Source organism: Topomyia yanbarensis, chromosome 3 (assembly GCF_030247195.1).
Source record: "Topomyia yanbarensis strain Yona2022 chromosome 3, ASM3024719v1, whole genome shotgun sequence".
Lineage (NCBI taxonomy): Eukaryota > Metazoa > Arthropoda > Insecta > Diptera > Culicidae > Topomyia > Topomyia yanbarensis.
Genome location: NC_080672.1, coordinates 176685798 through 176702595, shown reverse-complemented (window position 1 = coordinate 176702595; position 16798 = coordinate 176685798). Strand labels below are relative to the sequence as shown.

Below are 16798 nucleotides of genomic sequence, written 5' to 3'. Positions count from 1 at the left end.
GCACTATCTAAATAGCATTAACTCTGGCACATTTCGTGATTCAAACGACTAGTTAGCTGAAATAATCCGCGCTCAGTTGCATACAAGATGCCATAGAATCGTGATGGGAAAGCGCACGGTGAACTGAGCACCTCACAATAATGGCACGTGGGTTAACTAAGAGCACAATCATATCGAATAAGGCTCTGAGTGGGTCATTCGTGTGCAGTATCTATCTGATGCAATCAGTACAACTAACTAAACAGGTTAAACCATGTCTGCCACTTACTACTGGGGGTGCGCATTTAGATAAGGCAGAAAGGTTTTCTTCTTTCACTATCACTACGTCTCGCGACGCAGAACGGTTGGGGCAGTGTGTGGAGTGATCGCTGCTGGTTAGTATTGTTCTAGTTCTGCAATTTCAGTGCCTTATAAAAAATCAGTTTCCTGTGAAGAAAAAGTGCGGAAAGTTGCAGATCTTCGAAGAAAGTGTTGTGCATGATATTCCTATGATCAATCCAGCTCTAGCAGCGAAGATGGGTTTACGGTATGAATAAATCATTTAACGCTTGTTCTCACATGCTCTGAGTTTTTGTAACTTACCTGCTATTTAAGTGAAGTGGTGGCATAATTGTGTGAATTCTGCGACTCTGTTGCATAATTAGTGATATAAAATAAGTGTTGTACATTCAGTAAAGCGAAATTTAAAAGAGTATTTTTAGTCGTAGGTCGGTCCAATCAATAGGCAGTCTCATGGCTGAATTATCGTCACACCAAAAAATCTAAATGTTATCGTCATTTTTTTTTTCAATGAAATGTCATGGTCAGGAGACGTAAATTTACACGATTTTTTCCAGGTGCGTAATTGTAATATAAATCTGACCATCTGATTTGAAACAAAAATTGATGATTGTTTGGTTGGTATAACACGATAGACGGGGGAAACATAGGAAGTAGTAACTATATTTATGTCGAAAATTAACTGATACATTGAAATGACACTGTCGGTATAAACTTCTTGCGCTTCTCTTAAACCGTCTCACTAATTCTTGAATGCAACGAATTTTTTTTTACTACATTGGAAAATAATGTTTGCCAATATAGAGCATTTTTTTCCATACGATTATTTGACACGGCATTTGCAAAAGCTTTTTACGCCAGTTTCTTTTTTTACATAGTACATTACAAAAATCCTTAAGACTAATTTTAACTATACTAGTAATTTGTCTAAAACTAACACTGAAATCACTGTTGCTTTTTTCCTTACATTGTTGTATTTCATAATGATGTAGTATTTTCGGGTGTATTTACTTTTTTCTGTTATTGTCTAAATTTAAAAACTGAATATTCTAGGACACTTTAATTGGTGAATGATTAGCCTTGGATGAGAGTATGAGGAGATGCATTTAATTAAATTTTGACAGACGCTGTTTTTAGAAAATGATAGATAAGTTCCATGTATTCATAACCCGATTTTATCACTTGGCTTTTGAATTGTAGAACCGTCAGTTTAACGGCCTACTGGTGTGTATATATAGAGCATTTGAATATGTTACACGGGTGCGTTTTGACTTCACCTCATCAGAAACCGACACTAACTTTTTGTCGGAATAGATTGGCGCCGGCTTGACGCAAATCCTTTAAAATTAAAACACACTTTGTGTGTGAAATTTTGGTGTTTACACAATTTTCCTCCTTAGGGTGAAATATAGCATAGTGCATTTGAATATGTTTCAGTTTTCCAACAGAATACAGCACAAGTGTATTTAGCGCTTAAACAAAATTCACTATTTATGTGTACATATAATCGAAATCAAAACCATTTTTTTTGAATCTCCATTTTCAACATAACATTAACGAACAAAAATCTTAATCCCACTAATTGATCTAATGTGCCATACTCATTTATGCAGCTGCGGTTTAACGGCTAACTAAAATCAATATAAATCTCAAAACGCATCTATATTATTTTCTTTAGCAGATTATGCGAATATTACATCTATTCGAACTTAACTTTTTGGAACTTTGACTTCCGACCAATGTGGATGAACATACTAATTTGCATTCTTGATCTAGACAAGAAACTAGAAATTGTAAAAACCGATTCAGCCTTTGTCTGAGTTTTTCTTGAAAACATTAGGGGTCAAGAAACACAAAAAACTTGTGATAAAGATACTTCTCTAGCTGTATCAATTTTTTCCTTCTAATGCTCAGTACAAATCTCCTAGCACATATACAATAGCACAATTTCTTAGAAAAGGTAGGATAACAAGCTAAACTGGCAGTATTGATCAGTTTTCAAAATTATTTCGAAATTATATCAAAACTTCATTTATCACCGTTTGTTGAAACTGTCCCTCGCAGCACGGCACCAGCTCACAGTGGTCGGAAACGCCAAAAACGTGAACTTAATTCACTAGAGGCCAAACCATCGAAAATTTTCACAGGGTTTCTTTGGAGGAATTCGTATAAAATTCCCCACAATCTGATGATTGAAATTAGGCATGGCTTACTATAATCGAACTAAAAAAATTAACTTTTTATACTGAAGAGGTAGAAAGTTGGTGTCTTCGACAAGGTTTTAGAAATGCTCATAGTGAAGAATTTTGTTGAAGAACTTGAGCTTGTAGGACTAAAGGTTATTGATTTATAAGGAGTTTTCTATGGCAACCACCTTAAATATAGTTTTTTTTAATATAACTTTTTTCATTGTGACTTTTCGTGCAAACTATGTTCAAAACAAATGTGTAGGTATCAAAACTACATAATATTGTCGAAGACTGTATGTAAAAAAACTGATTCCTTTCAAAGTTATTGAAGAATTTTACATTTTTTTACACAAACTTCAACTATGTATAAGAAAGAAAGGTGCAAACCAAAATGCACGAACAGGAACTTTTTTCGCTGTCCAAACTATGCACAATAAAGGTAAGAAGGTTTGGTGCGTGACACTCTAGAACCCTATGAATAGGGTAAGCTTACTTTATCATGTTTTTTACTATTTCTATACAAAAATCAGCAAAAAAAACATTTTTCGATTTTTTCCGTAAAATTTAGTAATTAATAGTATGACATCCTTTTGTAAGCATTAAATTCATTGTGACATGTCTATTTGGGTATACATCAGTTTGGGATCTCCATTGATATTAAAAACTTCACATTTTTGCTCCCACGTTTATAAAATCTGAAATATTCACGTATAAATGAAAATAATACTTGTAATTGAATACTTGTAACCAAAGAATTTCAAAAATTGGGGCAAAAAAACACAAAAAAATTTGCTTTGCTGATTTTTGTATGGAAAAAGCCAAAAAACATGATAAAGTAAGCTTATCCTATTCAGAGGGTTCTAGAGTGCCACGCACCAAACCTTCTTACCTTTATTGTGCATAGTTTGGACAGCGAAAAAAGTGCCTGTTCGTGAATTTTGGTTTGCACCTTTCTTTCTTATACGTAGTTGAAGTTTGTGTAAAAAAAATGTAAAATTCTTCAATAACTTAGAAACGAATCAGTATTTTTACATACAGTCTTCGACCATATTATGTAGTTTTGATATCTACAGATTTGTCTTGAACATAGTTTGCACGAAAAGTCACGATGAAAAAAGTTATATTAAAAAAAACTATATTTAAGGGGTTGATATAGAAAACGCCTTATAAATCAATAACCTTTAGTCCTACAAGCTCAAGTTCTTCAACAAAATTCTTCACTGTAAACATTTCTAAAACCTTGTCGAAGACACCAACTTTCTACCTCGTCAGTATAAAAAGTTATTTTTTTTAGTTCGATCATAGTAAGCCATGCCTAATTTCAATTAATATCAGATTGTGGGGAATTTTATACGAATTCCTCCAAAGAAACCCTGTGAAAATGTTCGATGGTTTGGCCTCTAGTGAATTAAGTTCACGTTTTTTGGCGTTTCCGACCACTGTGCAGCTGCATCCAATCAGATTTATTGGAGCTACTTCAGATCTACGGATACTTTTAACTGTTATGTGCCCAACAAAAAAAATACCTTTAACAGGCCAACGTGGGTACCCGGGTACCCACAATTTGAAATGCTCATAACTATGGCTTCCTTCAACCGATTTGGACACTTTTAGATGTTTTGGATTCAGGAACACTTTTTGATTCTGTAAAGTTGAACCGGATGAATGGATCTGGTTCTTTGTACTCCGGATTTTCCGGAGTAATGTTCCAGTACTAGGGTATGATTTGTAAATTTTGATAACGTCCTAGCAATATGAGTATCAAAACTCTTCAAATTGTCTCGGAAGTCTATTATTTGTTGTTACGGGACCCTATGGCAGTTTAAAAAATGGAATTGGAATGGAATGGCCACTTACGGCCCCACGGGAACCCGCTCCAGAATGTCCGTTCCGGGGTCAAACCACCAAGTGGTTCCAAAACCACGAGATTTAGCCTACTGATGCTATTCCAAGAATATTGATACCCATATTGCTAGTATTCCATTGAAATTCACAAATAGTATCCCAGCACTGGAACGTGTTTCCGAAAATCCGGATTTCCGGGAACCGAATGAAGTAACCCTATTCATTTTTACCAAGTCTAAAAGTGGATGAGTTCCCGAATCCAAAACTCCAAAAAGTATCAAAATCGGTTGGAAATTACCGTAGTTATTGGTATCTCACTTTTGTGGGTACCCGGGCCTGTTACGTAGTAAAAAAAAATCAGGAGCCCCTCCTCACTCCCCCTTACTATTTCAACAATATTACTTGTTTAGTGATGTTCTAAGATGTCTCAAAGTTTCAATTTCCAGCTAAAGATAAAACATTGGAATTTCATTAATTGAAATCTTAAAAGGTATCCGGGTACCGGATACATAACGGCTTTTAGTGTTCAAATGAAAGGTAATATTGAGATTACACTAGTTTACAAAATAAAGTTGCAAGAAACATTTCTAGACTCATTTTTGGTCGTTGAGCATGAAAAGAAAAAACTTATTGTATTTTTCAACGTTTTGAAGATTTTTTCGATAAACTTTTTGCCTTTCTCATATAAAGAAAGGCTATGCAATCACTGTAAAAATCGACTTTTTAACCGAGGCCCGGAGGGCCGAGTGTCATACACCATTCGATTCAGTTCGTCGAGATCGGCAAATGTCTGTGTGTGTATGTATGTGTGTGTGTGTATGTGTGTGTGTGTCATTTAAACTCACACAATTTTCTCAGAGATGGCTGAACCGATTTTCACAAACTTAGTTTCATCTGAAAGGTATAACGCTCCCATAAGCTGCTATTGAATTTTTAGTTGATCCGACTTCCGGTTCCGGAGTTACGGGTTGAAGAGTGCGGTCACACAGCAAATTTCCATATAAACTGGTACCACCATGATGTTCAAATGATGTAAAACATATTAAAATTGATGTAACATTACTCTAGTTTGCGAGTCTGGATCACTAATGATCAATCAAAGCAGCTTTGACCACATTGGCCACCTATGACGGTTCATGACGCCCCCGGGGAACCCGCCAAGTTCCTAAGCTAATATCACACCCATTCCCCAACGAATTCTCTACCGATTTTTACAAACTTGATTTCAAATGAAAGATACAGTAATACCATTGACTGCTGCTGAATTTCATTCGGTTCTGACTCTTGCTTCCGGAGTTACAGGGGTGTTAGTAAGGATACACTGGAATTTCCCATATAAATCGGTACAAGCGTAGTACCTCAGAGGCTAAAAACTATTGAAATGGTCACCAAATTACTTCTAATCGCAGATCTAGATCACTGATTGCCAATCAAACATTCTTTGAATATATTGTCAACTATCGACGATTCCGGAAGTCCGGAATTCCGGGCATATTCTACAATTAAAGTCACATCGGTTCTTCGGTGATGACTGAACCGATTTTCTCAAACCAAGTCTCAAATGGAAGGCAAAATATGCAGTTGAGTATTCCGTCGTCGTCGCCCCCCCCTCGCCTTGCCCTTACACCTCCTTCCTTCATCACTCCCCTCCCCTTGGACCACCCTCACGCCCGCATTTCCTTCATCCACCCCGCATACCGAAATAAGATGAAGGGTTTCTGGCGCATCCTCCACTCCTACTCTACTAACCCCCCATTCCCTCCACTTTCAAACCCATTCCACCAACATTTCAAAATATAATCACATGAAGATAACATTGAACTCATGCTGATTAAGCTAATTAAATACTATTCTTTTGCCTTTCTCATATAGAAAGGTTACGCAATTGCTCCAAAAACCGACTTTCTAACCGAGGCCCGGAGGGCCGAGTCTCATATAACATTCGACTCAGTTCGCCGAGATCGCAAAATATCTGTGTGTATGAATGTGTGTATGTATGTATGTATGTATGTATGTATGTATGTATGTATGTATGTATGTATGTATGTATGTATGTATGTATGTGTGTATGTGCGGATTTGTTAACAAAATGTCCACATCGGTTACTCGGAGATGGCTGAACCGATTTATACAAACTAAGATTCAAATGAAAGGTATAATGTTCCCATAGATTGCTATTGAATTTCATTTTCAACCAACATCTTGTTCCGGATTACGAGTTGAAGAGTATGGTTACAAAACAAAATTTGTTGATTTGTCCACATCTGTTTCTCGGAATTTTCTGAACCGATTTTGACAAACTTGATTGTAAATGAAAGGTCCATCAGCTGCTGTTGAATTTTGTGTGGATCCGAGTTCTGGTTCCTGAATTACAGGGTGATACGTACAATCACGCAGCAAATCCCGATTCTAACGAATTCTGCGATGAATGTAAGAAGGTGAAATTTTTTCCAAAATATAAACAGAACTGTTGAATTTGTAGATCTAGGTCACCAACAGTCATTCAAAGTCTCTTTGGCAACACTGGCCATCATCGACGGATCCGGAAGCATCCAAATTCAGAATAACGGTTATATTGGTTTCTCGAAAATGGCTAGACCGATTTGGTCAACTTAGTCTCAAACGAAAGGTGTTGCGTCCCTGGAAACTGATATTAAATTCCATCTCCATCCGTCTTCCGGCTCCGGAGTTACGGGTTGTGGAGTGCGATCACATAGAAAACTCCGATTCAAACCGATACCGCGATGAATGCAAAAAGGTGGTCTTATATATACTTACCAAGTGTAATAAGAATGAAAGACATTTCCATAATGTTATATTGTACGAACCAGCTATTAAATCATAGTTTGGAGAAATGAGAAAGGCACAATTGCACCTCTAGGTGGATTAAAACAGGTTTTTTTATTTGGGACCACGTAGCATTTTGGGGGGTAGGAAGGGAATACCAAATTTGTGACGAAGTGTGACGTGGGGGAGGGTAGGGCCAGAAGTTGTGCGACGTAGCATTAAGTTTAAAACCCATTGTTTAAAGAAAACAATTTAATAATCCTCCATTCCCAAGAGAAATGAATTTAATTTCAAACAAGTTACATTTGATGTGGTTTTTCATGAGATAAATTTTACGATTCGCGGAGTTACAAGTTGGCAAAAATACGAAAAGATTTTGTATGCGGATTTAACTTGCTACATTAGTTAGCTTAGTTTGGAAGCTGAATTAAATTTTCACTTCGGATTCAACCAAACAAAATTTAGTAATTTAGATGAACGTATGGTTCTTAGAATCATTGGCAGCAGCACGATTGTGAACTGAGAGAACTTGTCTTCGTGCTCTCCTTAACATATAAAATTCAAAACAAATATATCAACACTATATTTGTCATGAAATGGGCTTATATTGCACGCAATTTGTTGATAAAAGTCGTCAAACATTTTGAAATTTAAAATAATTTAAAAACATATGTAATTTTTTTTCATCGCCCGGCCGCATTGCATGGGACGAGGGGAGGGGGTAGGTAAATGCTACGTTATTTACGAGGGGGAAGTTAGAATTTTGTGACCAAATGCTACGAGGGGGAAGGGAGGGGTCAAAAATCGCCGAAAAAAGCTACGTCATTTGTGTATGGTCCCTTTTTACCATTTTTGTTAACCATTTTTTGTTAACCACCTATTGAGTCAATTTGTCAACAGTTGTTACGGCATTTAATTAGCAAGGGACTGGAAGGTGAAGTATATTTTTCAATATTAAGAGCCATAGTACTCAAGGGAGAGCAAGGAGTTGAAGGGAGAAAATTTAGAAAAGTGTGGAAGGATCATATATGCAAACTTAGAGTTTACCGGCGACTTAACTTTTCGTGTTCTACCTTAGGAGACAAAAAGATCTTGACTACTACGGTAGAAGACAAAAAGTTAAGTCGCCGGTAAACTCTAAGCTTGCATATATGATGCTTCCACGCTTTTCTAAACTTTCTCCCTTCAACTCCTTGCTCTCCCTTGAGTACTATGGCTCTTAATATTGAAAAATATACTTCACCTTCCAGTCCCTTGCTAATTAAATGCCGTAACAACTGTTGAGAAACTTTTTTTCTCCTCTTAGTAATTGGTCAATATCTCGTGATAAAATCATTGGTCGTCAAACGGTGGGATAACAAAATTCTCACAAGTTGCCTATCTCATGCCTCCACGCGAGTCTAAGTCTATTGATGACATTTGGTCCTTAGACCGGCGACGACTGGGTGCTATCAGCCTTCTGCCAATAGTAGCAGAATGAGAGGGTGCGAACAGATCTAGTCGAGAAAACATTGCCGTAAAAATGAATAGTTGATCGGAAATTAGCCCCAATACGAATAATCTGACTAGTATCTATGATCACGAGTCAATACGTATTGAAAATTCACCGCGTCTATTTTTATGAACCTAATTTCAAGCTCCGTTATTGCTAACAAGCCCGTGCATCAGGTTAACAATCCTTTATATTTCACTTCAGTGTTCGTTATTATCGCTCGTATACTTGTATTCCACAAACAATCTGATATGGAAAATAAGAAATACTTTCCTTGATTTATAACATCTCGCGCTATTTTTGCCTGTATAATGTGTCACTCTAGCTTGTCACTCTAGCCTGTATAATGTGTCACTCGGTAGTTTTCAAGCCAATAAATATATCGTAGAGAAGAAGTAGCGAATTCTGTCCAAATACTGTTGCAATAAATAGTGATCCGGCCCATTACGCAGATAAGATTAGCTTTTCTAGGCAATACTCCCACGGTCGGCCGAGTGGAGTTCAAATTGCTTTTGTTTAGGGAACATAGTATACTCTCGGTAGCAGCAGAGTATAAAAAAAACCAAAAACTAAACAAGATCTCTTTTTCGAATGATCGTGCACTCGAAGACTAACTAAACAACTACCTAATGTCAAATGTGAACTATTCCGATCGTATTTGCGGCCTGTGTCATTAGACTGAACAGTTATGTTTGGTCCTTGTCTGTCTGTGACGTTAAATTTCTCTCTCAAGCAATTTGTTGACAGTTGAATGCCGTTTGTTTTGCAGTATTCCTCGAACTCAACGGAAATTAATTGTTTCGCGTTATCCAGCGTAATTGTTCTAGGTGGTCCCCAAATTCTGAAAATTCGTTTGAGGTGTTTTATTGTTTCTTCCGCAGTTATTCTCGTCATGATTTCCAGCTGCATGTAACGACTATAGTAGTCTGACTACCAAAATGTATTCCCCAGTAGGCATTGGTCCTAAGAAATCGATGGCTATATCGATCCAAGGCTTCTCAGGTAATCGTCTGCGTATCATAGGCTCAGGGGGGTCCGGGATCTGCACCAAACGGCAACCCTCACACGATTCACAGGTTGATATGGCATCTTGGTCCATACCTGGCCACCAGCATCGTTCTCGTAGTCTTCGTTTCATCATCGATTGACCCGGATGACCTTCATGAGCAAGTTGACACATTCGGTGGCGTAAGATCTTTGGTATGACTAATTTTGAGCCTCTCATAATAAGGTTGTTTGCGTATGTATATTCTGAGTTAAATACTGAATATTGCTTCAGATCATCGCGGGTCCAATTATCGGCCATGATGGCCTCTTTCAACTTTTGCAATTCAATATCTTCGGAGGTGGCTTTTATTACCTCAGAGATATCAATTGCGACGCACTCTTGAACAACTCGTATGACCACCTCGGTGTCTGAATCAAACTGCTGACAATCATTTTCGATGATGAGCGAGGATAATGCTTCAACTGCTGCATGTCTAATAAACACCTCCGATTCGTCTGACCACCCCTGATCATCTACTTGTGAAGCTAGTCTCGACAGCGAGTCGGCCAGATTGGCTGAGCCTTTTCGGTAAACTACCTTAAACTTGAATGCTTGAATTCGCAAGAGCCACCGTTCAATTCTGGCTGTCGGTCGTGAAGTGGCGGTAAATAGTTTCCAGGGGGTCTGTTTCGAGTTCGAACGTTATACCCAGCAGATATATTTTGAATCTTTCTACGGCCCAAACGATGCCGAGCGCTTCTTTCTCAATAGGCGGATACGTTTTCTCTGTATCGGATAGACTTTTCGACGCATAACTAATTATACGTGGCTTATTTCCTTTAAATTGTATCAATACCGCTCCTAGGCCCATCCCGGAAGCATCAGTCACCACCAATGTTCGATCTTTGAGATCGTAGTACCCTAAGTACTGTACAGCGCCAATCAGTCTTTGGATCCGATCAAAAGATTGTTGATGTTCATTTGTCCACGCAAATAATTCATTATATTTCAGAACATTTCTCAACGGTTGACTAACGGTGGCCAAATTAGGAATAAATCTCGAAACATAGGTCACTAGACCTAGGAAACTTCTTAATTCTTCCTTATTTCGAGGCGCTCTACACTGTAAAATCGATTCAACTTTTCCGCTTGCTGGCAGCACTCCTTTACCGGGAAGGCAGTGTCCCAAAAAATAGTTTCCTATTTCGTGTAATAGAATGTCGTATTGCTTCATAACGATTAATGTTTTCTTAACAGCTGCATCGTGTTCTGCTTCCGTCGATCCGAACACCACAATATCATCGATGAAAATTACGGTATTGGCACATTCCGCTAGAATGCTTTCCATCAAGTTCTGGAACAGTTCAGGTGCACAATTGACTCCAAATAATAATCTCTTGTAACGGAAGATACCCCAGTTCGTAATAAACGTTGTAATATCACGACAATCTTCTATCAGCTCCACCTGGTGAAATGCTTGTTTAATGTCTAAAGTAGTGAAAAAACGGGCATTTCGAAATCTGGGGAGTAAATCGTCGAAGATGGGCAAAGGATGGTTTAATCTCTGAATGGCTTGATTTGCCCTTCTCATATCCACACATAGTCGAAGTCCTCCATTTTCCTTAAGTATTGGCACAAGTGGAGAAACCCAAGATGTTGAATGTTTTACTCTTTCGATGATGTCTGCATCCAACAACTCGTCTAGCTTTAATTTCACCTTTTCCAAAAGCGGTATTGGACACCTGCGCAGAGGTTGTATAATTGGATGGACACTCCTGTCGATGGGTAGTCCTAGCTTGATTCCTTTTATTTTTGGGAACGCCTTTCGATTATCATCGATATGATTAACGATGCTTTGTTGAAGACTGGGTAAACCGATTCTAAATACTCCGATTTGCTGAGCGGTTATTTTGCCAAGTAATGGCTGTTGACCTTTCTCAATGACGTAGAATGATGTACATGTTTTTAAAGAATCTCCTCCGTCATTAATTTCTAATTCCGCATCAAAAGCCGTGACCAATTTCAATGGAATTCGCCCGTAAGCCAAAAACCGTTTTGCCTTATCGTATCGTTCATTGCTAATTCTTACGTCACGTAACTTCATGAGTTCCCAAGTAGTATCATCAATCAAATTATGTTTAGATCCTGAGTCTATCAGCATAACCACATCAACTCCACCTATTCTACAGGTTATTAATTCGTCGTCGTTTTCGCCTTGATACTGGCAAGTTCTCTTCGTCGGATGCCGGATCTTCATCCTGTTTACTTTCCTCGATATTATAAACAGTCCTGAACCGTTTAGCAGGACGTGGTGTATCATTATCAGTAACAAGCACTGGTTGCCGCTTTCGATCAATAAAACCCTAGAATTTATGCAACTGTTATTATTTTTCTTCATTTTCTCAGATATACTTTCTTTTCTCAGATATACCCGTCGAAGGTTTGGTCTTGCATACTGATTGAAAGTGTCCAACTCTCTTGCATCTCAAACAGGTTCTGTTTACAGCTGGGCAGCGTTCGCCTTCCCGGTGCCTGCTAAATTCACAGCGTAAACAAGGCGATTTTGTCAAAGGCGGTGTGCTAGACTCATATAGACGATTAACGATGCTTCCGGGAACTCGGGGTGCCATTTTCGCAGACTGGTATTTAACAGATTGGTGCGCGTTAATAATCTTGATTGCATCATCTAGTGTCAGCGTTTCTCTCTCCAATAATCTTTGCCGCAAGTCTTCCGATGTATATTGTATAATTTTGTCCATGATAGCGATGTGTCGGCTCTGCAGTTCTGTTTTCCCGAAGAAACACTTATCTGCCTACTGTTAAACTTTCAAAATAAACTTTTCAATAGGCTCGCCTTCCTCTGGGACCATTGTCCAAAAAAGAAACCTTTCGAAGCTGTCGTGATGTTTCGGTGAAAAGTGTTGGGTAAGTTTTTCTCTCGCATCTAAATAGGGATCAACGCTAGGATTTAAATCATTCTCTGCACCAGGTATTCCATAAAATGCACTTTGTAGCTCAAGGCCACCCATCGCTAGCAGCTGCATTTTTCTGTTGGAACCGTCAACAATGTTGGCTGCTGCCATAACTCTTTCAAACCAACGGATCCAAGAATTCCAAGCATATCGAATTTCAGGTGGTGGCAAATGCTTAAATTTGAAGTGTGGTAAATTGTAGGATGCCGGACTGAAGAACGAAACACTTTGATGAACCACCGATACATTTTGTTCATCTGCACTTTGCCCTTGATCCTGATTGCTCTACATGTTGAATACTGTCGAATACAATTGTTCACAATATCGTTAGGCAATACAAAACATAAACAAGCAAAACATAAATTTTCTTAAGTATAGTTAATCTCACGTATGTTGCTTATTTCGCTATTTACCTTCGTCAAAAAAAACATTGCATTATGTATATATACCATTCATTTTTTTCTTGTCACAACTTCATTTGTAGCTCAATGCACATTTCATCAAATCGCAACATCCAAGAGCGAACAACCGAAATTGAATCGGTATTTTCTGATAAATTAAACATTCATGAGCGACATATTCATCTTTTTCTAAAATATTAATTTTCTTCTTTTTTCCGAAATCAAACCGAACTAATTTTCTACAAAATGGACGTCTTTCATTTTGATTTTTTTTTCACGCATTGTTTCCCAGAAACAGCATTATTTATAATCGTAGTCAACACAACAATAAACAAAATTTGCTTTAAACAATTCTTGTTCCGAGAAAATAATTCATAATGTTAACGTTTCTTCTATTAGGATGATTTAGATCCCATCCTCATCGCCATTATGTGGGAACTTACCAGAGCTCGCTAAGTAGTCTGACGGTAACGCACTGTTCACGTCGCTAGTTGGATATTGACTGCTTGACGATCGCGTCTTGCCCAGCGTATATACAACTGCCCAAAGGTATGGCAATTCATCGCATGCGTGTATGTGTTCGTCTATCACAATGTTCTTTCAAAAGAATCTCGGTAACGCTGCTTGGAAGAAGAAGATGGACTTCGTTTTCGTATTAAGCTACACAAAATTGATTTAGAAAACACATTTTTTCTCAGCTTAACGCGATTATCCTAAATTTTGTTTTTTATGTTGTAACGACATTCAAAGAACACTTTCATGCCTAGGGCATGTATTAGTATTTTTAGATTCCAAAACTATTTTTTCTTGATAATAGTGGAGTCTTTTTCATTAAGATAGGTGCTTCCCTTGCAGTGTTAGTTAAATTTGTTCATTCCAATGCTCAATACAATTCTCCTAGAATATTTACAATTACGTGGAAAACGTAGTCGAACACAGTCTAAACTGATAGGTTTTATCAGTTTTCCGTAATATTTCACAATAATGAAGATATCTCAAAATTTCATTTTTTGTCGTCAAGGTAAACTACCGGAAATATCTTCAGTTCTTGAGCTAATATTTGTAACCGTAAGTGCTCAAAAGAAAGATATCAATCACATTTACTAGCCTTACTTGTTTTTGTAAACCAATCTTGCCAAAACCAAAAGTTATAGCTGTTTGAAAACGTTATTGTTTATAAACAACATGGATATGAAGGGGTTAACGAAGGACTGGAAGGTGTGAAGTATTTTCAATATTAAGAGCCATAGTACTCAAGGAAGAGAATAAGATCATGTGAGGGAAGGAAGTTTAGAAAAGCATAGAACAGGGCCATATGAGCAGGCTTACGACTCAACCCTTTGTCTTCTACTAGTCGTAGACCCGACTCCTATTTTGGCATTTTTATCGAATGCGAATCACCTGAGTCTGCGCATGCCACGACAAGCGTAAAATAACTTAGCACTTTATGCTGTAGAAACTGAGAAAAAGTTCAGTCACGGGAAGCTTCCACACTAAGCATTTTGCGACGTTGAAAATTTGTAAACTATGGTGTTATCAGGTTATACTTTGTTGGAGAAATAAATCTTGATCAAGCTAAAATGCATAGAATGAAAGTATAGGGCAACAAAATTAAAATTAAACAAAAATGTGGGTTGGCCGTTTACTTATTTCCTTTTTTGTCACACCAAAATTTTGTCGGCCGTTTACTCATAATTGCAAAATTTTTGATAACATTTAGGTTCATACAGATGAAAAAGTATCGAATGAAGATCCTGATTATGATATAATACGAAAATGACAAATATTGTTCATCGACCGTTTTTAAAAAAAAAATTAAAGGGTTGTGTACAAGACACGACCACGATGACATTAAAAATGTGACCATTTTTGTGAGCCAGCCATATTATTCGTGGATACATCCTGTAATGCCATCGACTTATTTAGGAGTACACACAAAAGGTAACAAATCGTATCCTCTACGGAATCTACTACACAATTGTTTTGATTATTTCCCGAAAAATAGCGCAAAAATCTGTTTGTTCCGTACAGCACCGCGCAAATAATTGACGTTGGAAAACAAATCGGCAACTTCAGTTGCCAAAGAAACGATCAAAGCATTTTTCCGTCAAAGTCACTTTTCTGATTCAAATTTTTGTAGGTATTTTCTTACTTCCATCCAATTGGTCAGTTTATTTGGTTTATCGCACATTTTTCGGATATTATTATAAAAGATAACTAACCCGATAAGAGAGAGAAGTTATTTACCAAAGCACGAAATGGAAATTTCATTTGTAATTCTGAGAATGATTTTGTGTCATTCATACGTCTCCCAACCTTTGAACGGAACGGATCGTTATATTTCACAGTGGTGTTCGTTGTGTAAATTTCAGTGATTCAAGGTCATCCTTTGTTCGTTCGTTAGCTGCCATTCTGCTGGTGCCGGCAGTAAATCCAGTACATTGTTTTCGCTGGTGCGGAACAATCGACGTTGTTTGCAGATAAGTTTTGCTTTATTTTTTTTCCTCGTTTGCTTTCTTTCCTTTTCCCTACTTTTACTCTACCTTGTAATCAAATAATAAGACACATTCCCGTTTATATAACGCTCTGCCCTCGTGCTTAAATGGCCGAGGGCGAAATACCATCTGATGTATTCATGGAAGTCCCTGATCCCCCTAATACTCGCATTGCTCCCCGTATAAAGCAGTACCCAGAAGGTTCCTCTGGGCCATGGGTGGTATATTTTCGGACCGGAGAGAAACCGGTTAATATATTAAAACTTTCTCGAGATCTGACTGCTAATTACCCGGCCGTAACTCAGATAACACGTGTTCGGGCAAACAAGATACGTGTTCTAGTGAATGATCTCGGCCAGGCAAACGCGATTGCTTGCTGTGAGCGCTTTACGCGGGAATTTAAAGCATACGTGCCTTGTGTGGCCTGTGAAATCGATGGGGTAGTGTCCGAACCGGGCCTGAAATGCGAAGAACTGTTGGAGCACGGGGTTGGCTGCTTTAAGGACCCCTCTCTTGAACAGATTAAGATCTTAGAATGCAAACAATTGTATACCGCAAACACCGAGGGAGGTAAGACTACCTACTCTCTATCAGGCTCGCTTCGGGTGACATTCGCCGGGTCCTCTCTTCCCAACTACATCCTCCTTGACAGGGTTCGCCTACCAGTTCGCCTGTTTGTACCGCGGGTCATGAGCTGCAGCAATTGCAAGCAGTTGGGCCACACAGCCACATATTGTGGAAATAAGAAACGATGCGGCAAATGCGAAGGAGAGCATGAGGATGACTCTTGCGACAAAGAAACTGAAAAGTGTATTTGCTGCGGGGGCCCTTCACATGCTCTTAAATCATGTCCTGCGTACAAGCAGCGCGGGGATAAAATTAAGCGCTCCCTTAAGGAACGCTCAAGGCGTTCTTATGCAGAAATGCTAAAGAATGCATCGCCATCTGTCCTGTCCGAAAATCCCTATGCTGGTTTGGCTAACGTTGAGCAAGAATCTGATGACCCACGAGAGGGAACATCTTTGGTTAACCCAGGGGAATCCAGGAAGAGGAGAAATCCAGCCTCCCCTACATTGCCTCGTAAGGGTGCCAAGGTGTCGTCCACTCAGAGTGCGCCATCTACAACCAATAAATCCAACGGAAGTGATGCACAAAAGCCGAAGCAATTTGCTCCAGGACTTGGAAATATTAATTCTAACAAGGAGTACCCACCACTTCCAGGGACATCCAAAACCCCAAGTGTCCCCTTTTTTCAAACAGATACTCAGTCCAGTAGCGGACTAATGAAATTTTCTGACATAGTGGACTTAATTTTCACAGCTTTCAATGTTACTGATCCTCTTAAAAGCC

The 16798-nt window shown here is 38.4% G+C and overlaps 1 protein-coding gene across 5 annotated transcripts in view; it reads left to right on the top strand.

Moving 5' to 3' along the window:
* The window catches only part of LOC131689287 (uncharacterized), an 80251-nt gene that overhangs the window by 47419 nt on the left and 16034 nt on the right, over positions 1-16798 (top strand). The window contains exon 1 of one of the 5 annotated variants that reach the window (XM_058974269.1): positions 385-526. The exons of the other annotated variants lie outside the window; for them this stretch is intronic. Coding sequence (XP_058830252.1) covers positions 489-526 — 38 coding nt within the window. The 5' untranslated portion in view covers positions 385-488. Of the gene's footprint in view, positions 1-384; positions 527-16798 lie in introns of those variants that run through there. 5 annotated transcript variants of the gene reach the window in all.